The 26,399-nt window shown below is 43.9% G+C and overlaps 1 protein-coding gene across 2 annotated transcripts; it reads left to right on the top strand.

Annotated features, from left to right (window-relative positions):
• On the top strand, positions 1–25,509 carry OSGIN1 (oxidative stress induced growth inhibitor 1). Of its 2 annotated transcripts, none has more exons than XM_026714437.2 (6): positions 1–110; positions 7,619–7,726; positions 13,130–13,266; positions 15,202–15,393; positions 20,929–21,020; positions 23,105–25,509. In XM_026714437.2, exons 2-6 carry the CDS (start codon positions 7,669–7,671, stop codon positions 24,108–24,110), a joined length of 1,485 nt encoding a protein of 494 aa, XP_026570222.1. In that variant the 5' UTR covers positions 1–110; positions 7,619–7,668; the 3' UTR covers positions 24,111–25,509. The 2 variants fall into 2 exon arrangements, with proteins under 2 accessions (XP_026570222.1, XP_087796589.1); XM_087940463.1 differs by having other exon boundaries at positions 1–97.
• Positions 25,510–26,399: the final 890 nt, after the last annotated feature.

Consider the following 26,399-nt stretch of genomic DNA (forward strand, 5'->3'; position numbering starts at 1 on the left):
GCGGAGCGTCTGGAAGGCGAGCGGGTGCCGGGCGATTCCGGGTTCGTCTTAAAGCCGAGCGTCCGCCGCGGGGCTTTCTGGAATTCCGGGTCGGGAGGTCCCTTGCTAAGGTAAGCCCGGAGCTCGGGCTCCTGCCAGTGGGAAGCCCCGGCTGGGTGGAGAGGACCCCGGAGAGAGACCCGTCCGTGCGCTTGGCACCGCCTGCATGAGTCGCCAAGACGCCCGGCCGGCCGGCGTCCCTGCAGACCTGCCCTTCTTTCTCCAAGCGGGCGCCCTCCCTTGGAATCCCGCACGCCGATTTTGGGGGGTGGTGGCGGGGGTGGGAAGCAGCCCCTTTAAAGACGTGGGACGGAAAGCTAAGATTTCTTTCCAAGCTGCTTTTGCAGGAAAGGCTGCAAATGCACTGAGCAGAAATGTCCCAGCTTGGGCAGCGTTATGGAGACTTTGTGGACTTCAACTCCCAGAATGCCCCAGGGCTGGCTTGGCTGGCTGGGGAATTCTGGGAGTGGAAGCCCGCAAGCTTTAAAAGTGACCAAGGTTGTGGCTATCCCTGTTTGTGGGAAGGATAGCTTCCAATTGGTGGGGTATGGGATAAAGACTGATCCGGGTTTGTGCATGCTTGATAAACTTGGTTGGGTTAGGGACCTGCCAGTGAAAATACTTTGAAATGAAAATACTTTGAGATGAAAATACTTTTGAGAAATTGGGTGCTTGAAATGGGTAGACTGACTCTGGGATTGAAAAATAAAGAAGAGACAGAATGTTACAAGGTATAGAATACATTTTTACCAAGGGTGGGAACAGAAAGGAGGGACCCAGAATAAAAATAATAATTAAGATTTGTAGAATGGATAATTGAGGTATGATGGAATATAATGGATAAGACAATGGATATACGTTAACAGTATATAAATCTATAAATGTATATAAGGTATGTGTAGTATACTTTAGTATGTATGGCAAAAATGAATGGCAGGACAACCACACCTTGTCCAATGTTTTAAAAATCCAATAAAATATTTAATAGTAATAATAATGAAAGAAAATACTTTGAAATTGCCATGTACCATTGCAATAAGTAACGAACTATGTTTGAATGGGGTTCACCTTGACTCAGCTAGCACGCTCAGGGACCAAGGCATTGTGGGTGTTGTAGTTCTAGGAGGAACCAGTTACTGTCCCCAGGATCAACTTGGCAATATTGGGCTTTGAAACTGCTCCAAAGAGCTGCATGTGTGGGATGTTGGGAGTCTGCCAAGTGAGATCCCAGCCAAGAATATTATGTAATGTTGTGCCTGGAGCAAGAAAGGAGCCCTTAGAGGGAACGAGCTAATCAGTAAAGGGAGAGAGAGAGAGAAAGAAACGAGTGGAAAGATACCAAGCAAGGGATCCAACCAAAAGGTCAAAGACAGCTTTTCAGGAACATGATAATAATTTACAGGTTCTTCAGAGCAATGTTTACAGCATCCTGGGTTGTTTCTGAATAATGAATGTTGGCTTTTAGCAAGCTTTTCTTCGGTCCCACAATTGTGAATTGCATGAGCCGGTATTAGTGTCAACTCAAAAATATTTATGTGGTCTTTCAGAGTTGCTGGAGCCCTGACAATTAGGGAAGAAAAATCAGGGCTGTTCTTTGGGGTCATGAGTAGATACTAGGCCTTGTGGGAATTAAAAGTGGTTAAGGCAAGCGGCTAGGAACCAGGAGATGGTGAGTTCTAGTTCTGCATAAGCCGTGAAAGCAAGTTTTGGGCCAATTACCAGGGGACTGTGAGTTCTAGTTCTGTTTTAGGTATGAAAGCTGGCTGGGTGACCTTGAGACTGTCACTCTCTTTCAGGCTAACCCCGCAGGGTGGTTGTTCGGAAAATAGGAGAAGGAAAGTACGTTGGCTATGTTTGCCACCTTGAGTTATTTGTAAAAATAATAAAGGCTAGATAGAAATAAACAGATTTGTAATGCATAGGACGGGGCGATCAATAGATCAACAAGCTTCCCTGCCTTTTGGAAAACCTGAGCATTCTTACTTGTTAGTTGAACATGTCCATTCATAAACCTGCCTTGAGCCATCTTCCACAAACCAGCATTTTTTTCTGAACCCAACCAGCAGCTGACTGAGGTTGTAGGTGCCAGGGTGATAGCAATGGAGGCTTAAACACGACTCCCACGGTCTTGTTAAAAAATTTAAAACGGGTACATACACCAAGGCCATGTTATACATTTGATATCAAATGTTTTGTTTTGCCTTGCTTTGTTTCCGAGGAATTTAATCCTTATGTACTGCAAAGTCTGATACCAGAAAAGAAACAACCGGGCGTAGTTTGGCATTTTAATGAAAAATAAGATCTTTTCCGAGCCAGTCTGAAAAAATTAATCAGCTTTCAACAGATTGAGACAGATGGACAGCAGGTTTTTCTTCTTTATTTCAGTATCTGTTACTCTTCCCTATCAGTTCTGAGAAGTTAGCACCAGCTTTTTTAGATAACTGCTGTTATCAGGCCCTCTGATAAAAATGCTCTCCTGTTTGGCTTCTTTTGGGGCCAAAGAAGTGTTAGGAATCAATTAAGTGAAAGAACTCCATACTGTCTGTCAGCAGTGTAACTCTGCAAAACCTTAAAAGGGGTCAAGTTTATAGTTGATACGACAGGAGAAAACTACAAAAGACATCATTCCAACGTCAAAAATGGTTCACATCTGGCTAGGAGCAGGAGAGAGAGAGAGAGAGAAGGGAAAGGGAGAAAAAGATGGAGAGAGACAGAGGGAGGGAGAGACAGAAAGAAAGGAAGGGAGAGAGAGAGAGAAAGAGAGAAAAAAAAGAGAGAAAGAGAGAAAAGGAATTCTCCCAGGAAGTCCTTGACTTGTAACTCTTATTGAGCCTATAAATTTCTGTTGCTAAACAAGAGCGTTGTTAAGTGAGTTTTGCCCCATTTTGCAACCTTTCTTGCCACTGTTAAGTGGATCACTGCAGTTGTTAAGTTACAGCACAGTTGAGTGAACCTAGTTTCCCCATTCACGTTGCTTGTCAGAAAGTTGCGAAAGGCGATTCCAAGACGCTCCCAACTGTCATAAATGTGAGTCAGCTGCCAAGCATCTGAATTTGGATCACATGACCACGCGGATAGTGTGTTGGTTGTAAGTGCGAAAAACAGTCGTAAGCAACTTTTTTCAGTGCTGTTGTCATTTCAGATGGTCACTAAACTGTTATAAGTCGAAGACTAGCTGTAAGAAGAGACTGTTAAGCAGTGGTTTCAGATGTTGCTGGTTCACATCTGGCTAGGAGCAGGAGAGAGAGAGAGAGAGAAAGGGAGAGGGAGAAAGAGAGAGAGGGAGAGAGAGAGAGAGACAGAGGGAGGGAGAGACAGAAAGAAAGGAAGGGAGAGAGAAAGAGAGAGAGAGAAAGAGAGAAAAGGTGCTAACCCTTCCCTTCCTGGTTACAGGACCCCGGACTTTTGGCTGGGAAAGACATTTTTGGAAATTTGCAGGATTTCCTAGCTTGTTTCCGAGGATTAGTGTGAATTGGCTGAATTGAGCCTCATTAATCCTATAATTCAGTGTTTCTCAACCTTGCCAGTTTGAAGATGCTGGCTGGGGAATTCTGGGAGTTGAAGCCCAATGCATTTTCAAGCTGTCATGGTTGAGAAACGCCGCTATCATTAAGCCTGTAAGTTTCCTTCCTTAATGCTGCTCTAAGGGACTACATCTGGCATTGGCCCCCACAGGTATCACGATTTGCCAGATCTTCCGATGAAAGCCTTTGTGTTCTCATCCTCTTTTCAGTTTGTTGCACGTGTTCCGTTTTGTTTTTCATGTTTGTATTCTTATGAATGAAATTCAGAGGTGGTATTCAGTAGGTTCTGACCAGTTCTAGAGAACCGGTAGCGGAAATTTTAAGTAGTTTGGAGAACCGGCCAATCCCACCTCTGACTGGCCCCACCAACCCCATCTATTCTCTGCCTCCCATTGAGTCCCAGCTGATCGGCTGGGTCTCCTTTGGTTGCCCTGCACAGGAGAACGGAGCTAGAAAGCAGGTTAGTGGGGTGGGGAGGGAATGGGGATTTTGCAGTATCCTACCCCTGCCATGCCCACCGAGCCACGCCCACAGAACCCGTAGTAAAAAAAATTTGAATCCCACCACTGGTGAAATTCCCACTCATCTGCATAGGCTATAGCCAACATCATCATCTTCTTGTGCCATATCCGTCATTGAACATTGGTAATCATGTTGGCAATTCTATTTTTATCAACAGCCGCATGAAAAAATGCTGTTGGGTTTTGTCCAAACTGGTCACTTAGATTTTGAAGTTCTTCTGCCTGGACCTCATTTGCCTTCAATCTTTCCCTGGAGAATGCCCTTTTTTTTCCCCCAGGTGTTGCATTCCATGTTCAAAATATTCTAAGTTTGCTTTTTTTTTTTAATGGTTTTGACGATTTCCCTTGGCTTTCCCAGGCGGCTTATCACCTCATTTCTGATTTTGTCAACTCAGCTTATACGTAACAGCCGCCTGCAAATCTGCATTTCAAATGCTTCTAGTACCCCACTTCTCTGCTGGCAATAGAATACCCTACACCACCAGACTTGAAATTTGGGGCTTGGACAACCTTGAACTACGCCACCTACAGTTGGACTTAAGCATAGTACACAAAATTATCTGCTTATAATATCCTACCAGTCAATGACTACTTCAGCTTCAACCACAACAATACAAGAGCACACAACAGATACAAACTCAATGTAAACAGTTCCAAACTTGATTGCAGGAAATATGTCTTCAGCAACGGAGTGGTCAATGCCCGGAATGCACTACCTGACTCTGTTGTTACATCCTCTAACCTCCACTCCTTTTAACCTCAAACTATCCACTACTGACCTTACCCCATTCCTTAAGAGGTCTGTAAGGGGCGTGCACAAGCGCACAATCTTGTCTCCCGTCCCTGTCCTATTGTCCCCATTTATTCGTACCTATTTCCTGTATTCTCACTCAGGTTTATACTTATTCCTATTCTCTTGTAAGCGATGGACAAATCAAATCAAATCAAATCAAAATAAATAAAGTCAACTAAATGCCACCACAAGATACAGAACCACAAGCTAGCCCAAAGTGCTGCATTTATATCACACCCAAGCCATCCCCATTTATTCGTACCTATTTCCTGTATTCTCACTCAGGTTTATACTTATTCCTATTCTCTTGTAAGCGATGGACAAATGAAATAATAAATAAATGAAGAGATGGTCTCTTCAAGTGGCTCTCTGTCTGAGACCAACTCTCCACTCCGCAGGGCAGGATAGAAAAGATGTAGCATCTGACAAGCCTGATTTTTTTTCTACAGCCAACTGTACAGTTATTTCCCAGCCTGGGGAGAACGGAGATCTTGAGTCCTTGCATGACGATGCTACAGAGGGAAGGTTAGGGTCCTTCTTTTCCCATCACCAGAACCATCTGGGGGATTCCAAACAGAGACTTTGAAGAGCGAAGCCCTTGGCAATCTGGTAGATCAATCTGTTGGTTCTGTTTCCTCCCGTGTTTCTGCGGGTTAGCTATTTTGTCAAGCTAGGCCTTGTACAGTCGATTTGGGGAAGTTCTCCTTTAGAGAAAGGAAGTGTGTGAAATTGCCACCCCCTTTTTCAAGATGCAGTGGTTTCGTGCATGAGATTGCTCCTGATTCTGAGGAAACCTGTGTCTGTCAGTAGACCTTATTTTGCAACGTGCGGCATGTGAAGAACGCTCAGCCTCCTCTTCAGCAATGTATCTTCCACCTTGTTTGGGTACCAAGTGGGAAGTCTACTCTTGGCTGCCTTTCTAAGAAGACCCCCCCTCCTTGGCATACCTGGATCTCTTTCTCAGACTCTACAGTTCTAGAATTCGCAAACAGCCCGATCATACGGGCTGGAAATGTTATTCAACATGTCTGGAGGATACCAGATGGAAGGAGGCAACTGACCAGTTATGGACAGGAAGACTAAGGTCACGCACAGAATTTGAGGAAGGAGTTCTGTTTTTCTTCCATGAGGTTCGTTGAGGTGGCCTAAAGCACTTCCAAGTTTTGTTTTTTAGGATTACATGACAGTTTATGTAATCAAGATGTTTCCAGTAAGTTGTTCCGAGGTTTGCATAAGGGAATTATATAATTTGATATTAGATTATAATGTTGTAATGTTGTAAGTTAATACTAAGAGAGCCGGTTTGGTCTGGTGGTTAAGATACCAGGCAAGAAGGCAGAAGATACTGAATTCTAGTTCCATCTCAGCCATGAAAGCTGGCTGGGTGACTTTGGGCCAATCACTAGGAGACCGGGAGTTCTAGTCCCGCCTTAGACATGAAAGCCATCTGGGTGACCTTGGGCCAATCACTAGGAGACTGGGAGTTCTAGTTCCACCTTCGGTATGAAAGCAGATGAGTGACTTTGGGCCAATCACCAGGAGGCTGTGAGTTCTAGTTCCATCTTAGCCATGAGAGCCAACTGGGTGACATTGGGCTAATCACCAGGAGACTCTTGAGTTCTGATCTCACCTTTGTCATGAAAACCTCCTGGGTACCCTTGTGGTGATTGGTCTCTCTCACAGGGTTATTGTTGTGGGCAAAATAAGAGGAGGGAGGTTTACTGTATATATTTGCCGCCTTGAGTTATTTGTAAAAATAACAAAGATGGGATGCAAATAGATAAATCAATAAATACATGTTGCATTGTCTGATGTTTTATTTACAATAGAGATAGATAGTACTTGTATCTGTTTTTATCAAGAACAGTTTGGTGTATCATTAAGTGTTGTACGTTATGATTCTTGACGAATGTACCTTTTCTTTATGTACACTGAGAATATTTACACCAAGACAAATTCCTTGTGTACCTAATCACACTTGACCAATAAAGTATTCTAATGGCCAAGGCACCAGGCTAGAAATCAGGAGACAGTGAATTCTAGTTTTGTTTTAGGGATAAAATTCAGCTAAGCTGACTTCAGGCCAGTCACTCCCTTCTTAGACCGAGACAGATTACAATGTTATTATAATGGGGAAAATAGGAGGAGGAAGGACTATTAGGCCTTGAATTATTTATGTAAATGATAAAGGCGGGAAAAAAAAATCAATAAAATCTCATGCAACGTGTGAAACATAAAGTTAAATCTTTTTGCTAAAATAAATAAGAGAAAGATGGGGAAAACCAAAGCAAAGCTAATCACTATAAATTCTCCATTGTTGAATATTTGCTAAGGTCTTGTATTCAGTAAGCTGCATTCTAATTAGTAGTTAATCAATGATATGCAGTGTGAAAATATAAGTAGTGCCGTCTGGCACATTTTTTTCCCAGTCAATGTGCTCGAAACAGCCTTGCAATCTGGGGAAGGTCTCCCCTTCCTTCCCCTCCTTCAACACAATCCTGGGTGCCAAAGTGTGAAAGGTGCTTACAGGTGTGAAACTAAACACTTCCATTCTGAGACCGGACAAAAGCTCCTGCACCCTAAAGGCCGACTTGAGGCTAGACTGGAAAATTTGCTGATCTCCTCTCCTTTCTCCTTCGAGCGCCCAGCGTTTGACTCTAGTTCTGGGCCATCTGCTCTCGGGGTGGGTCAAAGAAGCAATAACCCATGGTCCAAATATTTGTGTGGCCTTATCGTTACAGGCAGGCTTGGAGGTCTTTGAACTCTGCTGGCAGAGCGGAAAGAATAAGTCATGTTTCATGCACATCTGGAACAGAGCACCGCCAAACTTTTTCCCGTGGTGATTATAGGTAAGTACCTCTGGGAAGCAATCGGCAGATCCCAGCCCACTTATCTAGCAAAGCCAGCCTGTTCTTATCAGCCGCAAAGTGCTGGAGTTCCAAGAATTATGATTAAAAAAAGAACATCTATTTATATTCATTCTCTCTCTCTCTCTTTCTCTTTCTCGATCCTGTCAGTTTCCTGCATTTTGACCCTTCCTTCCTTCCTTCCTTCCTTCCTTCCTTCCTTCCTTCCTTCCTTCCTTCCCTTCCTTCCTTCCTTCCTTCCCTCCCTCCCTCCCTCCTCCTTCCTTCCTCCTTTCCTTTCTCCCTTTCTCCCTTCTACTCCTTCCTTCCTTCCCTCCCTCCCTCCCTCCTTCCCTCCTCCCTTCCTTTCTCCCTTCTCCTTCCTCTCTCCCTTCCTTCCTTCCCGCCTTCTTCCTTCCTTCCTTTCTCCCTTTCTCCCTTCTACTCCTTCCTCTCTCCCTCCTTCCCTCCCTCCCTCTCTCCCTTACTTCCTTCCCTCTCCCTCCCTCCCTCCCTCTCTCTCCCTTCTACTCCTTCCCCTCCCCTTCCCCTCCCCTATGAAAAACAAAACCCATCAACAAAAGAAACATCTATGGATTTGCTGCTTCCTTTCTTGGCCTTTTTCATGCAAAGCATTTTTAAAAATATTGAAAACAAACTGGATTAAAGATCTCGGCCCAGTTCACATATAAGATGGGGTTGTCTTGTCTTCAGCTTGGCTAGGGAGATCTCCCCCCTGTTGCACATCACACAAGTGGAAATTTGTAGATGTAATTGTCTTTTAGCGGAGTAGGGAGGAGAGAGAGAGGTGGCAATGGGAAAGCTGTATGTGTTCTGACTTAGGCTTCCCCCAAGAGCACGAAGCCGAGTCGTCCTCCCGATAAAACCCCTTTTATTTGATTTACAATGAATTTCCTCTCCAACAAAGTCCCGGCCAATAGTATTTCACGATAGTTCCCAGTTACAAACCTTGATCAGGCTTGGAGAGGGGTCAGGTCTATATCTTTCAGTCGCCGCAGTAATTGGCACAAATGCAGGAATGTCTCCTGCAAAACCCCACTCCCCTTTCGCTCCTCTTTTATTCCCTGTGGGAGGGGGTCATTCAATGTCCACCTGTGGCTTTATTCCTGAGTCGACCCATGTTCCTCAGCTGTTCCCTTCGGCTGGCAGCTCTGTGCATGTGCACACTGGAAACAGGCTCCAGCTGTTCTTCTTCCCCACTGATCTCCACCTCCAAAGGCAGCTGTTAACTGTCGGATGGCCTTGGCCCCATCTCTGCCTCCGATGCAGAGCCCTCATCAGAGCCTTCCCCAGACTCCAGGACTCGCCCATGTTCCACCCCAATCTCCTCACTGTCCGAATCTACTGCCAGCTCCGGGCCACAACAGTGTTATATCAGCTCTGTCCCATCTACATGAAGTCCTTTGCTTCCTTATTACGTATGAGGCAACAACGTGTTGCAGCTGCCCAAACTCCCAGTGCTGCCCTAGGCTGCATCAACAGAGGGATAGAATCAAGATCCCATGGTGTGTCCTTCAAACGGGCTATGCCTAGTCTAATGAAAAGAAAGTCTAGCGGTGACGTGACAGTGATGTTCCAATATTTGGGGGTCAACTATTCTCCTGAGGGCAGGACAAGAAGAAATGGATGGAAACTTAGCCAGGAGAGAAGCAACCTAGAACTAAGGAGGAATTCCCTGACAGGGAGAACATTAGAACAGCTTGTCTCCCAGAGTTGTGGGTGCTCCATCACTGGAGGTTTTTAGGAAAAGACTGCACAACCATTTACCCAGAATGGTGTAGGATTTCCTGCTGGAGCAGTGGGTTAGACTAGAAACTTCCCATGACCCCTTCCTGTTGTGGCCGGTCGCCAGCAGACTGGCGGCAGACTCGTACAGTGAGGAAGTTGGGGAGGAACATGGGCCAGTCCTGAAGTCTGGGGAAGGCTCGGATGAGGGCTCTGCATCAGAGGCAAAGATGGGGCCAGGGCTGTCTGGCAGTTATCAGTTGCCTTCAGAGTCGGAGATCAGTGGGGCAGAAGAACAGCTGGAGCCTGTTCCCAGTGAGTGCCTGCACAGAATTGCCAGGAGAAGGGAAGGGTTAAGGAACAAGGGTCCACTCGAGAGTAAAGGCACAAGTGGACGGTGAATGGTCCCTCCCATAGGGAATAAAGAGGACTGAAAGGGGAGTGGTGTTTGCAGTAGACAATTAGTTCGTTTAATTAGTGTGAAGATTTGTTCATGACTCTCAGAGATTCTTTGCCAAGTATTTTCTTGTACGGTGTCACGCTTGGAAGCTATTGGCCTGGCAGCTCTCTAAGCCTGATAAGGTCCGTGATTGTAATTCATACTTAAAAGACTGTTTGCCGGGACTTTGCTGGATGAGAATGATAAGGAACTCACATTAGCCTAATAAAAAGGGGTTTTGTCCGGATGAGGAGCCTGCTTCGTGCTTTTGTGAAGATCAGAACACTATTATTCTATATCCTGTAGCTTTCTTCAGATACAATAAGTGCAAATGGAATTTTCCTACCTATAAAGATAAGCACCAAAGACTTCTGGAAGCTACAGAATGTTCTATTTAGACCTTTTGGGAGATGGATGAGCTCTTCAGTGGGGTGAAAAAAAAACTTGGCTGTAACAAGAATCAAGAAGGGTGGGGAAAATTTTGACTTCCAGCTGTTTTTACAACCTGGGGCCTGTGCCAGATGGAAGAGAATCCCTCTATTCTCTCTCTCTCTCTCTTGCTGTGTCATGCTGACCTGCATGTTCCCCGGCTGTGACGCTTCCTTTTTAGCCACGAGGTTCCTGTGGCGAAGAGTAACAGATGGCTCTGTCTTAGCTGGTTTAAAAAAAAAAAAATTAAGCTGGCAAGAATCTGGCAGCTTTAGCAAACTGAACGCCTTCGTTCTCTCATCTAAACTATTTAGACTGGCAAATTGTCTCTTGAGGGAGGTAGTCCTCAACTTACAACAATTCACTTAGTGACAACACTGGGGGGAAAAAAAGTTCCAGGCCTAATAACCCCAAGCATTTGAGATTTTTCTCATAAGAAAAACGTATCTGCTCAAAACTGGAAGAGTGTTAAGATGCCAACAGAGGGAAAAATAAATTGAACAAAATATTTGAATGTGCGGAAATGAATAGATTGACACTAGAAATTAAAGAAAAAGAAGAATCTGAATATTATATGGTGTGGGACTTGTTTTATCAATGGATAGAAAATAGAATAACCTAAAAGGGATTTATCATATCAATAAAGTGATAAGAGGAGTTAATGGAATAGATATATAGATTGTATTTACACTATGGATATGGGAGTGTGATTACTGTCATGTTGTTAAGATGAACAAGAAGAATGTTGTTACTAATGGATAAGTAATTTGAAACATGTACTTAATCGACACACAGTTGAAATGGAATGGGGTCTTTTTGTATATTAACAAAATTTTAAAAAATTACAAAAAAAAGAAAAGAAAAACGTTACAGTCCCCAATGTTTTTTGGCAATTGTTCCAGCTTTCTTGCATCTTCATAAATGTGGCAATTAGAACTATGCACCCGAGTCCAGATGTGAATAGAGATTTCTCTATAAGTTCATTATACGGTTGGCCATTTTATTTGCAGCCCCTTTTTCTTCTTAGCCTAGGCTTCTGTCCACAGCTGCTCCATCATGGTGACATCAGCTGAGTCACTATCTTTGCAGGTAGTCCTTGACTTATGACAGTTCATTTAGTGACTGTTCAAAGCCAATAAAGGCCGTGGAAAAAGCGACTTACGACTGTTTTTCACAATTGCAACCTTTGCAGCTGCCTCATGAACCTGTGATTAAAATTCAGAAGTTTGGCAACTGACTCGTATTTATGACCGTCGCAGTGTCCTGGGGTCCCGTGATCCCCTTTTGCGACCTTCTGACAAGCCAAGTCAAGAGGGGGCAAGCCGGATTCACTTAACAACCAGGTCACTAGAATAGAATCAATGGAATAGAATCATCCCTCGACTGTCCTTTTGAATGTACGCTAATCGGCGTGCATTAAAGTGAAATTTCATTGCATGCAGCTCTCAAAGGACCACCACCTCCAATATAAACTACATAACAGAACAAACAAATAAACACAGATAAATACAGAATTATACCCCGCATATATTATATGTCACAGAGAAACAAATCCAGTCTAGTTTCAGCTGTACATGGTGAGAGGATTAACTTCAGGGAGTCACTTAATAACTGTGGCAGGAAATGCAAAATGGGGCAAACGTTTCCCTTAAGAAATGTCTCACTTAACAACACAAATCTTGGGCTCAGTTGCAATCGCAAGTCAAGGACCCCGGGACGCTGAAACCATCATCAATACTTGCTAGGTTCCAGGCATTCTTATTTTAATCCCGTGGCCACAGGGGATGCTGCAGTGGTCGTAAGTGTGAAAAATGGTCATAAGTCACTCTTTTTTTTTCTGATTATAAAATAAATCCGAGTTGTTCAGCTGGAATATCTTCAGGCAGGCTAAATGTGCGACTTTGATTTACCAGGGCTTGCCCTACAAAAGCCCCTTTTCTTATTTCTGGCTACGGACTCAGCTGGAGGGCTCTTACGTGTGAATTATGCCTCTTGTAGCTATGTAGCAAGTCAGCAGATTTGTTTTGAGGGTTGTGCAAAAGGAAGTGATCAAAAAAATAATAACAACGTTAAACAGGCACTTCCTTTTCCCAACAATGCAAAATTCAGATTTGCATTTGCTTTGCATACCTGATTTTTGATTTGCAACCAAATTGCAACGCTAGTCCATTCATTCCAGAGAAATTGGTTTGATAGAATAGGAGTGGAAGATAGGAGTATTTTTAAACAGATTAACAGAGTTGGAAGGGACTTTGTGGGTCATCTAGTCCAACCCCATGCCCAAGTGGGAAACCCTACACCATTTCTGACAGAGGGCAGTCCAGTCTCTTCTTGAAAGCCTCCAGGGATGAAGCTCCCACAACTTCTGAAGGCAACTTCTGTTCCATGGGTTGATTGCTCTCACTGTCAGAAAATTCCTCCTTATTTCCAGGTTGAAGCTCTCCTTGGTCAGTTTCCACCCATTGTTCCTTGTCTGGCATTATTCAGGTGCCTTGGAGAATAGCTTGACCCCTTCCTCCTCTCTCTGGCAGCCCCTCAAATATTGGAAGGCTGCTCTCCTGTCTCCCCTGGTCCTTCTCGTCACTAGACTAGCCAAGCCCAGTTCCTGCAACTGTTCATTGTATGTTTTAGCCTCCAGTCTCCTAATCACCCTGGTTGCTCCTCTCTGCACTCTTTCTAGATTATGGGGAATGTTTACCTCCTTGAGTTATTTATGCAAATAAGAAAAGCTGGTTGAAAATACATCTGGGGTGTGTAACCTAACCTGGATCCGCTCGATTTCTGTCTTTCAGGAAACGGCCCCTCCGGAATCTGCTTGTCCTACCTCTTGTCTGGCAACGTGCCTTACGTCAGAAGGAATTCCGTTCATCCTAATCCGATCTTGCAAAGGAAATTAGAAGAGACCCCAGAGGTTCCCATAGTAGATCAGGTTGGTATATAGCCCAGACCTCTGTGGGGTGGGTTCTTCTTATCAAGCAGGTTTGGCTGCGAAGAAACTCTTCATTTTGCAAAAACAAGGGGGTTATCCTTTACTCCCAGGGTTTCATTATGGGTGCCAAACTCCTATAAGTTTATAATCATATTATAGAAACCAGCTGTATACCCATGCTTCGCTACGAAATTATGTGGTGGCGCTTAGCTTTTGGGGGTGGGGGGGAATTCTGCCTCTGCTTACCAGCATCCATCAGTATTCATCTGGCTAGCATCCTGTCAGTGTGTGAGAGAGTTGAGGGCTGTTTGGAAACTGAAGCAGTATTTGCTGTGTGAGCAAGGAGACAGCAAGGAGCCTGGGCGTGGCTTAGCTCAACTGTTCTGTATTAAAGCTGCTTGGTGCTGTGAAACTAAAACTGAAACTGAAACTGAAACTCCTCTCCTCTGCTAGTGTTTTTATTTGGACTTCTTTTCAGGTGGGGAAGGGGAGAACTCCTTAGCATCAGAGAATAATAATAATAATAATAATAATAATAATAATAATAATAATAATAATAATAATAATAATAATAATATATAGGAAATACTAATGTTCTGATGGTCATTTTGAAAAATCCTTTCTTAGTGAGCCCCTAGAAGCCAAGAGGAACATAAGTGCCAAATTTCAAGTTTGTAGGCTTTACGGTTCTGGAGATTTTGTGATGATGCGTGAGGGGTATTTTGCTTTTATATATATATAGATAGATTTATAAGTCATATAAGAGCAGTTTGGTCTAATGGTGAAGCACCAGGCTAGAAAGCAGGAGACCCCGAGTTCAGGTCTTACCTTTGTCATGGAAACCGTCTGGGAGACCTAAGGCCATCCTTCTCTCTCTCTCTCTCTCTCTCTCTCTCTCTCTCTCTCACCAACTCACCTCACAGAATTGGGAGGAGGGAAGTGGGCCGTCTTGAGTTATTTGTAAAAAATACTAATACAGCTAGTCCTTGACTTAGGACCACAACTGAGCCCAAAATTTCTGTGGTTAAGTGAGACTTTTGTGAAGTGAATTTTGCCCCATTTTACAACCCTTTCTTGCCTCCATCGTTAAGTGAATCACTGTAGCTGATAAGCTAGTAGCCCCAGTTAAGTGAATCGGGCTTCCCTGTCGACTTTGCTTGTCAGAAGGTCATGCAAGGGGGTTGGGTGGCCCTGGGACACTGCAGCCGTCATAAACGCGAGTTGCCAAGCATCTGAATTTTGATCACATGATCATGGGGAGGCTGGAAATGTCATACCTGTGAAAAATGGTCATAAAGTCACTTTTATTCAGAGCTGTTGCAAGTTTGGACTAAGTGAACTGTTGTAAGTTGAAGACTGCCTGTAGATAAATAAAATTAATATTGGCTTTCTAGATCAGCAGTTGCCAACTGTGGGCCGTGAGAAAATTTTGGTGGTCCACAGAGAAATGTCCCCCCCAAAGCAGTCTCCCCAAAGCAATTAATCCAGGCTGCACCGGAACACAAGGCTGCACCACCCACATGGCCTGCAGGAACCCTTCCCGCCCGCTCACTCCTTATCTGGCAAACTTGCCTGCTAAATTGCTATTTTTCTTTTTTTTTTTTCCTTTTTCCGACCATCAGCTGTTCTGCTGTGCTAGGAGATTTAGATTAGCTAGGAAGCAGGAAATGGTTGGATTTCTTGCTTTCTAGCTAGTCTTTAGATCTTTGGCTCTGCTTTTAAGCACAGCCGAACCTCCCTTAGGACAGAAGGTTCTATTATTCATGGCAAGCAAATTTTGTGTGACAGACTCAGGTAGCCGATGGCAGATAGATAGATCTCTGAATGAATGTGTGATTCTCTGAGCAATTCAATTCAGAGTGTGCTTAATTACAGTCTCGGGAAGCCTTGGTCAATTGGAACATCTCCAATTAAAACATCTTGTTTTCCCTGTAGGATCTGGAGTATCTCTCTGAAGGTTTAGAGGGTCGATCTTCCAGTCCAGTGGCTCTCCTTTTCGATGCCCTTCTGCGTCCGGATACAGACTTTGGCGAGACAGCTGATTCTGTCCTCACTTGGTGGCATGAACCTGACCGAGCGATCCCTCATCTGGTTCTGGGCAAAACCCTTCCTGGAGGAGCCTGGCATGTAAGTGCAGCTCAAGATCTTAGTGTTTATAAATGAAGGTCAATAGTACGTGGAACAGAGAATATTAAGAGTTAGAAGGGACCTTGGAGTCTTCTAGTCCAGCAGTCGCCAACGGGTGGGCTGTGAGAAAATTTTGGTGGGCTGCAGAGAAATCTCACCCCCAGAGCACCCCCCCAAAGCAATTAATCCAGGCTGCGCAGAAACACAAGGCTGTACCACCCACATGGCCCATGGGAACCCACCCCGCTCGCTCACTCTTACCCAGCAAACTTGCCTGCCAAATTGCTATTTTTCCTTTTTCCGACCATCATCTGTTCTGCAGCGGCGAGAGATTTAAATTAGCTAGGAAGCAGGAAATGGTTGGATTTCTTGCTTTCTAGCTAGTCTTTAGGTCTTCAGCTGAACACAGCTGAACCTCCCTTAAGGACTGAAGTTTTGCTTGCAAGCAAATTCAGTGCAGACTCACAGTAAGCAAATTTGAGAGACTGAGCTAGCCGATGGCAGATAGATCACTGAATGATTCTGTAAGCAACTCAATCTGCCTGCTTTGCCTGATTTTGGATAAAAGTTACTTTTTATATATAAAAAATCCAATATTTACATACATGGTGTGTGGTGAGTTAATCTTGTGAGTTTGCTTGCTAGCAAATTTTATGTGACAGACTGGGCTAGCTGATGGCAGATAGATAGATCTCTGAATGAATCTGTCATTCTGTGAGCAACTCAATCTGCCTGCCTGCTTTGTCTGATTTAGGGTAAAAGTTGCTTTTTTTTAATAAAAAAAATTCAATATTTATATAAATATTTATAATATTTACATACAAGCCCTGCCCAGCCAGTCACATGACCACCAAGCCACACCCACAAATTAGGCCACCCCCACAGAACCAGTTCGTGGTCCCTGGGATTTAAAATTATGAGTTTGGTGGTCCCTGAGGTCCAAAAGGTTGGCGACCCCTGGTCTAGTCCAACCCCCTGCCCACGGCACGGTGGTGGCTAACCTTTTCTGCACCAAATGCCAAAACATGCGCGTGCGCATCCCCAAAATGCAGTGCATGCATGTGCCCTGCCCACCCCACCCATGCATGTGTGATCCACCCCTGCCCCTGGCACTTCTGCATGTGACCTCCCACATCCCTGCGCATGCGTGTGCACCCACTCCGCACCCACACATGTATGCGCGAACCCCCTGTGTGTACCCCACGCATGTGTGAACCCCGTGTGTGCACCCCACACCCCCGTTGCATCTGCACGCACAACCGCCCCACCCCCCCATGCATGCACGGCAGAGACCAAAAGACCAGCTGGCCAGCAGGAAGCGCACACATGCATGCACAGCAGAACTGAGCTGAGGCCACTGCTTGCGTGCCCAGAGAGAGCCACATGCCATAGGTTCGCCATCATGGCTCTACACCGTTCCAGACAAGCGGCTGCCCAGCCTCTTCTTAAAAGCTTCCAGTGATCGAGCATCTACAACTTCTGGAGGCAGGTTGTTCCATTGGACAAGTGTTTCCACTGGCAAGGAAATTTCTCCTTAGTTCTTAAGTTGTTTCTGATTAATTTCCATCCGTTGCTTCGCCTTCTGCCTTCAGGTGCTTTGCGGAATAAGTTGACCCCCCCACTCCTCTTTGTGGCAGCCTCCTCAAATATTGGATCATGTTGCTATCATGTCTCCCACCAAACACTGATCTGCATTGGCTCAAGGGTTTTTCTTTCTCTTATTGGAGATCTTTGTGTTATGTATTTTATTCCACAGTGGAAAAAAATGGTTTCTTAAGTTAGCCTTTCCATTACTCCAAAGACTTCTTGGTCATCCACATTTCCTAATGTCAATGTCTGGAATACTCTACCTGACTCTGTGGTTTCTTCCCCAAACCCCAAAAACTTTAATGTTAGACTGTCTACTATTGACCTCACCCCTTTCCTAAGAGGTCTGGAGGGGGCGTGCATAAGCGCACCAACATGCCTACCGTCCCTGTCCTATTGTTTCTTTTGTTTTTCTTATATGTATCCATGTATTCATAACTATGTTTTTACTTATGCCTATTATCTTATAAAATAAAAATAAAATAAAAATGTGAAGATGCCTAAAACAAAACTGTGGAAGGAGATTGCCTAGATGAATTTCTTATGATTGAATAAAAATATGGGAATTGAGGAAGGTAGCATTCCCCCCTTACATGCCTTCTATCCAAATAATGAAAAGCACTGGTGGTCTGTCCATGAGAAATTCTCTGGAATCCTCTTCTTCTCTGAAAGATAATCAAAAGAGAATCAAGACCACATCTCCACGATATAAAAAAAGATGCTGAGACTGTAGAACAGGAGTCTTCGGACTTGACAGCTTTTAAGACTTGTGGACTTCAAGTCCCAGGATCTCTCTGTCAGTCATGTTAGCTCAGGAATTCTGGCAGTTGGAAGTCCACAAGTCTTAAACTTGCCAAGTTTGAAGACCCTCGCTCTATTGTATCTACCTATTCTATCTATCTATCCTATCTTTCTATCTATTCTACCATACTTTCTCTACTCTATCTTTCTCTCTCTCCCTCCCTCCATCTGTCTATTCTATCTACCTATCTTTCTATCTCTTTATTCTCCTCTCTATTCCAGGGGTCTTCAAACTTGACAGCTTTTAAGACTTGTGGACTTCAATTCCCAGAATTCCTCCTCCAGTCATGTTAGCTCAGGAATTCTGGGAGTTGAAGTCCGCAAGTCTTAAACTTGCCAAGCTTGAAGACCCTTGCTCTAGAAAGCGTGCAGAGAAGAGCAACCAGGGTGATTAAGAGGCTAAAACCTATAAAGAATGGTTGTAGGAATTGGGCACAACTACTTTAACCAAAAAGAAGGACCAGGGGTGACAAGATGGCAGTGTTCCAATATCTGAGGGGCTGCCACAAAGAGGAAGGGGGGCAACCTAGACTTCAAAGCACTTGAAGGCAGGATCAGAAGCAATGGATGGAAACTAATCAAGGAGAGAAGCAACATAGAACTAAGCAGAAATTTCCTGACAATTAGAAAAATTAATTAGTAGAATGGCTCACCTTGAGAAGTTGTGGGTGCTCTAACACTGGAGATTTTTAACAAGAGATTGTACAACTATTTATGTGAAATGGTATATGATTTTCTGCCAGAGGATGGTGTGGGACTTCAAGATCCCTTCCAATTCTGTTAATTCTATTAAGCTCAGCTTTGCTTTTAGCAGATTAAATGGGAACTGGTGGTATAAAAAAGATATATATCTAGATATCTAGATATAGATATACAGTATATAGATATTTATAAATAAGATATAGATAGATAGACAGACAGACAGACAGATTTTTTTTGCACCAAGCTGATGTAAATCAAGTTAAAACAAAATCCAAGTTTATAGAACCAATCTGGGCCAAACTCTAGATGTTTGGTTAGTATGGGATGAATTAGACATTGTAAACTGTTCAGAGTTTGAACTCTGAAGAATAATTAAATACAAAAGACTCAAATTCAAAATGTTTTACATTTTAATTCCGGTCTTGGTAGAAAGAGATCTGAGCTAGTTCCAACCCTTTTTAAAAGTGTTGCGAGTTTGAAATAATTAAATGTCAAGTTCAAAATGAGCATTTTGAACTTAAAAATTGGCTCTTTCAGAGCATTCCTGGAATGTCTGAAACGATGTCAAAACACTTCCAGTAAATTTGGGGCATCTGCTGGAAGTTAGATAATACAGAGATGTTTTAGATTTATCTGCTGGACTTGCCATCTTGGGTTTTTCTTTTTCTTTTTGAATAGTTTGCTTTTTGTTGCATTTTGTTTATTATATTATTGTTTCCTTGCTTGGTGTATCATAGCCCACCAAATCAAATGAAAGATTAAAATAAAAAATTTCAAATATAAAACAGGGTGTTTTGTGCTTGAAATATTTCACATACTTCTGTCACAGAACTGCTGAATATGGTTGGAATTTCAATTTATCTACACTGTTCTTGTGTTAATATATATGCCTGCCTGATATTTATTGAAGCTGATTCTCCAAACAGCCAAAATAACAACTCCACAATATCTAAAAACAATGGACATTCAGTATAAGTAGTCCTTGACTTACGACCACAATTGCAGCCCAAATTTCTGTTGTTAAGTGAGACATTTGTTAAGTGAGTTTTGCCCCATTTTACAATCTTTCATGCCTCAGTTGTTAAGTGAATCGCTGTACTTGATAAGTTAGTAACCTGGTTGTTAAGTGAATCTGGCTTCCCCATTGGCTTTGCTTGTGAGAAAGGGGATCATGTGACTCTGAGGGACTGCGACCGTCATAAATATGAGCCAGTTGCCAAATGTCTGAATTTTTATCACATAACTAAGGAGACGCTGCAATTGTTGTAAGTGTGAAAAACAGTCATAAGCAGAGGCGGGCTCTCAGGGGCTGAGGAGAGCCCTGAGCTAAGACTCTGCGGGGCTTGGAGAGCCCCCAGTAACCTCAGAAAGACAAGCTGCAAGGGAAAGCTCTTAATAGGCTTAATTGAACTTCTGGGCATTCAGCCAAGAGCACTTCACACCTCGTAAAAGTATGGCAAGCTAGATAAACAATCCACTCAGCGCTTGCCGAGGGACAGCCAGAGAAAATCAGATGACAGAGCCACCATCCTCCAAGGGGATTAACTCCCAAATAATAAGGATCACGTAACTCACCAGAAACTCCACTAAGACTCCAAGATCTCTCTCACAGTCACGGCTATGAAGCCTGGTTTCACCCAGTCTTTTATTTAAGTATTAAATGCACAAAATAATAAAACAACTTTTTGGTATATATCTTTTTTTAGGTAATTAGGGCAAAGAACCAATGTCGAATTGGCCGCACCCACCCAGTCACATGACCACCCAGCCAGTCATTAGGGCAGAGAGCCCCTTGCTAAAAAATTTGAAGCCCACCCCTGGTCAGAAATCACATTTTTCAGTGCCATTGTAACTTTGAGCAGTCACTAAATGAACTATCGTAAGTGAAGGACAACCTGTGTTACAGAGAAGATTTGGCATCAGCTTAAAAGTTTGAAGATTTGGAAGTTTGCACAAACTGAAATGGGTAGAGGTGTATATTGGCTACATTGGAAATGAAATATCAAAGTCTAAAAATAGCAGGGGGAAATGGAATCAAATCCCAGATTAGCCAAAACATTCCAAATAATAAGAATGAACAAGTAATTTCTAATGGATCGAGCATCCTTAAAACTTTATGGCCAGATAGAATCCTGAACATTTAGATTAAAACATGGTTTGCTAATAAGCCACGATTACTAGAGTTCTCGTCGTGCAAAGTCGTAAACCCTGCTTTGCAAATATCCTTTGCTGGTTATATGCAACATCTTGCAACCAAGTCAAAGAAATTGCACTGTGTATTACAGAGAGAGAGGCCTGTGCTAAGTTTGTGAGGAGGGGCAAACTTTAGTTTTCTGGCTAATTTTGTGGGAGGGACCCACCTACATCAATCCCTTCACTGCTTCCAGTTGTATTTCCAGATCTGGATTTATGTTCTAATTTTCTTTTTTCTTTCTGTCTGTCTAGTCTATTGAAGGATCCATGTTCACCCTGAGCCAAGGAGATTGGATGGGGCTTCCTGACATACCATTCAAACAATGGTTGACCAAGAAGAAAAGGTAGGATAGCTTCTCTTTGGGAAACTAATTAATAGAATAGAGTAGAGTAGAATAGTAATAGTAATAGTATAGAACAGAATAGAATATTGGAATGGAATTGGATAGGATAGGATAGAATAGAATTCTTTATTGGCCAAGTGTGATTGGACACACAAGGAACTTGTCATGGTGCAAGTGCTCTCAGTGTACATAAAAGAAAAGATACATTCATCAAGAATCATAAGGTACAACACTTAATAATAGTCATAGGATACAATAAGCAATCAAATCATACTAGGAAACAGAATAAAAACCATTAGAATACAACCAACAAAGTTATACTCATACAGTCACAAGTGGGGAGGAGATGGGTGAAAGGAAGGAAGGGAAGATTAACAGTAATAGTAATGCAGACTTAGTAAATAGTTGGACAGTGTTGAGGGAATTATTTGTTTAGCAGAGTGATGGCGTTCGGGGGAAAACTGTCCTTGTGTAAACAGTAGCTTTAGGCTCAACTCTTTGAACATGAGCGGTTGAGGGAACTGGATAGGTCCAGTCTAATGAAAAGAAGGACTAGGGGTGACATGATAGCAGTCTTCCAATATTTAAGGGGCTGTCACAGAGAAGAGGGGGTTTATTCTCCAAAGCACTTGAAGAAAGGCCAGGAAGTAATGATATACAAACTTATCAAACAGAGATCCAACCTAGAAATAATTTCTCCATTTCCTATCCATGAGAACAATTAACCAGTGGAATGGCTTGCCTTCAGAAGTTGTGGGTGCTCCATCACAGGAGGTTTTGAAGAAGAGACTGGACAGCTATTTGTCCGGAATAGAATAGGGTCTCCTGCTTGAGAAAGGGTTTAACAAATCAAACAGATTAACAGAGTTGAAAGGGACCTTGTAGGCCATCTAGTCCAACCCCCACCCACCCAAGCAGGAGACCCTGCACCATTTCTGACAAATGGAGTCCAGTCTCTTCTTGAAAGCCTCCACTGGTGAAGCTCTCACAACTTCCAAAGGCAACTTCTGTTCCATGGGTTGATTGTTCTCATTATCAGAAAGTTTCTCCTCGTTTCCAGGTTGAATTTCTCCTTGTTCAATTTCCATCCATTATTCCTTGTTTGGCCTTCTGGTTGCTTTGGAAAATAGCTTGACCCCTTCCTAATCTCTTGCAAATACACTGAAACTGCTATTCATTAAAAAAAAAAAAAACCTCCTTTATTCCCAATAGTTCTGGGATTTGATGTCCTGAAGCACCAGACAAATTTGGTCAGGAAGACTTCCGTTGTCTCTTTTACACCCCAAGAAACTAGGGAGGGTCTCTTTTGAGCGTCTTGCTCCACCCGCTAGCCAGCTGCAGGCCATGTCCCCTCTTCTCTGTCCGTTTTCTAGGCAACATCTTTTTATTCCATGTCCCAAGGTCCTTCTCACCCACCATTCCAGGATGTCTCCGCTGTTCTGCTTCTGAGCAACCCACCGGCTGCCCATATTTCTCATCAAAGCAGGTTTACTTGCGTACCATGGGAATGTCCCCTTATGTTTTCATCCAATTTATTTGTAACCCATTATTAAAATGCTTTCAGACTGAGCTCAAAACCCTAGCTCTGGGTTACGAGCAGGGGGCTGGGATTCTCTCGGTTTGGACCAGTTCAGGCGAACCAGACGCTATATTTGCATCTGGTTCGCCGAATCGGTATTTGAACCGATTGGCTGGCCCCGCCCACACCTCCCCTCCCAGGACTCTCCAAGTGGCCCATTTTCAATGCAGGTAAGTGCAGGGGCCATGTGGAGGCTCAGGGAGGGGGGAAAATGGGCCTTCCGGAAGCCCAGAAACAGGCCTGTTTCCGGCTTCTAGAGGGCCTCCAGAGCCCGGGAAAGGCTGTTTTTGCCTCCCAGAGGCCCAAGGGAAGCCTCTGGACCCTTGGGAAGGTGAAAAACGGCTCTCTCGGAAGTTCCAGTAGGCCCCACCCACTATGACCATGCCCACCCAGCAACTGGACAGCAAACTGGTTGCTGGGATTTTTGAATCCCACCCCTGGTTATGAGTTATGAGTGGTTTCCATTGATTATTGGTCCGTTCTGATCCATATTTTTGTTCTACAGAGGCTTCAGAAACAACAGGGCAACTGCTGGCGACATAGTCCAATACTACCAATATTACGTGGCCAAGAAAGGGCTGAAGAAGAACTTTGTTTGTGGAACTCTGGTGACATCTGTGAAGAGACTGAATTTGGATTTGGAAGAGAGCTATGGCGGCCCAGATTCCAAGGACAGCCGGTCCATCTGGGGTTCATCCCAGGGATCCCAAGGAAACAGGGACAGTCTCTTTCAGGTTGATGGGATTGTCACCAACAGGGGTGGCACCCATCCCTTCACAGTTTATGCAGAGAATGTGGTTTTAGCCACGGGGACCTATGATAGCCCAACCCAGCTTGGGATCCAAGGCGAGCATCTCCCTTTCATCCATCACACACTGTCGGCTCTGGAAGAAGCTGTCAAGAACAAAGAGATTGGGATCATGTCGGACCCAATCTTGATCGTAGGAGCTGGCTTAACGGCCGCAGACGCAGTCCTCTTTGCCCACCATTATAGCATTCCAGTGATCCACGTTTTCCGCCGGCGAGTCAATGACCCAGCCCTCATCTTCAACCAGCTCCCCAAAACAATGTACCCCGAATACCACAAAGTCCACCAGATGATGAGGGAGCAGGCCAACCCTTACCCAGGGCCGTACGAACACTACGTCAGCTTTCCCGAGCACCACGTCGTCTGTTTTTTGGAGGACCGGAAGTGCATCTTTGCGGACAAGAGCGGCCGTCAAAAAATACACCCAATCTCCATGGCTTTTGTCCTTATCGGCTCCAATCCCAACCTCGCCTACTTGCCCAACAATGGGATGGACTTGGCTGTTGACTGTGAGCAGCCGGTCAGTTCCAAGAGGAACCCTGTAGATGTTGATCTCTTTACGTACGAGTCCGTGCATGAGAAGGGGCTCTATGCTCTAGGGCCATTAGCTGGGGACAACTTTGTGAGGTTTGTGCAAGGTGGTGCGTTGGCCATCGCTAGCTCTCTGCTGAAGAAGACCCAAAATCCTCCTGAATGCCAGTGAATGTAACCTCCTCTGAAGGGTGACTCTTGGCCAACTTTTGAGAGCGGGCATTGGGTGTGTAGCTGGGTTTTCAGATCTGAAGACTCCTTGAAAGCCTTCAAAATGGGCCGGGCTAGGCCAAGTGTCCAGCCCAAGAAGATAACAGCAGAATCCTTGCAGAATGTTTGACTTCTTAATCTTTCTACTTCTGAGAGGTAGAGATGGGTTAGGAAAGCTTGAGTAGATCCCACGGTGCAAATCAGGTGTTGCCTCAGTTAAACCTGAAGCAAGTTATCTCTCCGTGCGTAACCTGAAGACCTCCGTCCACATTATTCTGAAGTACAGTGAAAGCACTGTTTGCATCCAAAATAATCCTTTCTGCTCACGGAAGAGCGGTGGCTTTCCATTAACTAATGCGCCCCATGGTTCTTCAGGGAACCTCAAAGTGAGTCAGAACAGAATTTCAGTAGATCCATGAATGCACAGCAAAGAATGGGAAGATCTGTAGTTCTCCAAGGCCATCAATGCATGGAAGTGCCTTTCCGTTATAAGGGCTGGGCGGAAGGTGGGTCTGCATCCAACATAAAAACCCGAAACAGACTCAAACCAACTCTCCAGATAGGCAGAATTCTCCAGCCATCATGGTTCCTGCTGAGATCTGGAAGGTGCCAGGTTTGAGGGGGAGTTTAGTCTAGAACAGGATTGTCAAACTGCAGGCATGCGCTGGCCAGGCCTACCCGTTTTAGCGAAGGGGAAAAAAGTCACGATATGCCACGTGATAACAATGTGATGACACGAGTTTGACATCCCTGGTCCAGGGCAGTGTTGGCAACCTTAAACACTCAAAGAGCCATTTGGATCCGTTTCCCACAAAAAAGAAAACACCGGGAGCCACAAAACCTACTGGGGGGCGGGCTGGGGGGGGGTGAAAAGCTCAATAAATTGCCAGTGGGTGTTGCACAGTGGTGGTTGTGACACATATTTTGAGCAACAGGGAGCTGCAGCAGAGGGGTGAAAAGAGCCACATGTGGCTCCAGAGCTGAAGGGTGCCAACCTCTGGTCTAGGAGAACATAACATTGTATTAGCAAGTAGTCTGGGCTGGTGGTTGGACTAACCATTGTGCGATTGTTACACTGAACAGTGAAACCTAACTGACCACAGTTTCTTCATCTTCTCGGAAACAAAGTTCAAACCTGCAAAGCAATTTTGGATGCTACCACTCAGAATCTCAGGATGTTCTTGAATGTTTCCCTGGCCAGCATTGCAGACAATGTTGAATTCCATCTATAAGTTAAACTAGTGCTACTAATTTGTAAGCACATTTTGTAAAATAATAGGGGTTTTTCCCCCCTAAAAATATAGAAGGTATATTTTCCATATGGCTATTTTAAAATTAAAATAAAACTGGATTTCTACAGATTCATTCTTCTTCTTCCATTTGCAAGTAAGCCATTGTCTTCTATGTGTTCTATTTTGAGAGAAAGGTATGTGGATTATTTATTGCTAAAGTTACTACTTGGCAGGACACAAGGAACACAGCTGATAACATCTTTGATAATAGGGGCAAATCCTTTTGCAGATTCTGCTCTGATACATTTAGAACAACATTAAAAAGTACTGAGGGATTATTACTATTTTTTTTAACAAGAAAAAAAATTTGCACCGACTTTCTTGCTGGCATTTTTAGAGAATCTCTTCATACAGCTAGCTATCTTTAAATAATTCTAAATATGCGTTGACATCCTTTGAACTTGCACACTTGAAGTGGGGAAGAGAAGCTGCAATGAGCTGGAAGGGGAAAAAAATAAAGTTATGCAAAAACTAAAAAGAGCAAATTCACAAGTCATCCAGTCTTGTTGACACAAGAAATATACTAAAAGCCTGGATTGTACAACACGTTGAACTAATTAGTTGTGCTCGTTGGGGATTGGAGGCATGCCTGGTGTTCTCTGAGCTTGTTTTCTTGCAGACATTTCATTACCAAACTAGGTAACAGCATCAGAGCTACAGGTGTTGTCTTCTATCACATCCTTGTGCGATCTACTGAAATACAGCTCCAGAATATTCAACAAGTTATCCTGTTGACTCAAAGGAGAGTGAAGGATAGGAAGCAAGGCTTTGTCTACATTACTCCTTTGACTTCTGCTCTTTCTTATGGCCTGCTTCCTATAGGCCAGTGGTTGCCAACTGATGGGCCGCGGCCCACTAGTGGGCTGTGAGAAAATTTTGGTGGGCCACAGAGAAATTTCACCCCCCAGAGCAACCCCCCCCAAAGCAATTAATCCAGGCTGTGCAGAAACACAAGGCTC

The sequence above is a fragment of the Pseudonaja textilis genome, chromosome 11 (assembly GCF_049901715.1).
Source record: "Pseudonaja textilis isolate UNSWEBS1 chromosome 11, rPseTex1.2, whole genome shotgun sequence".
NCBI lineage: Eukaryota > Metazoa > Chordata > Lepidosauria > Squamata > Elapidae > Pseudonaja > Pseudonaja textilis.

Coding starts and splice junctions, on each gene's coding strand:
- OSGIN1 (XM_026714437.2), top strand. CDS start 7,669: ATGTTTCATGCACATCTGGAACAGAGCACCGCCAAACTTTTTCCCGTG. Junction 7,727..13,129: donor TTTTCCCGTGGTGATTATAG/GTAAGTACCTCT, acceptor TCTGTCTTTCAG/GAAACGGCCCCTCCGGAATC. Junction 15,394..20,928: donor TTCCTGGAGGAGCCTGGCAT/GTAAGTGCAGCT, acceptor CTGTCTGTCTAG/TCTATTGAAGGATCCATGTT.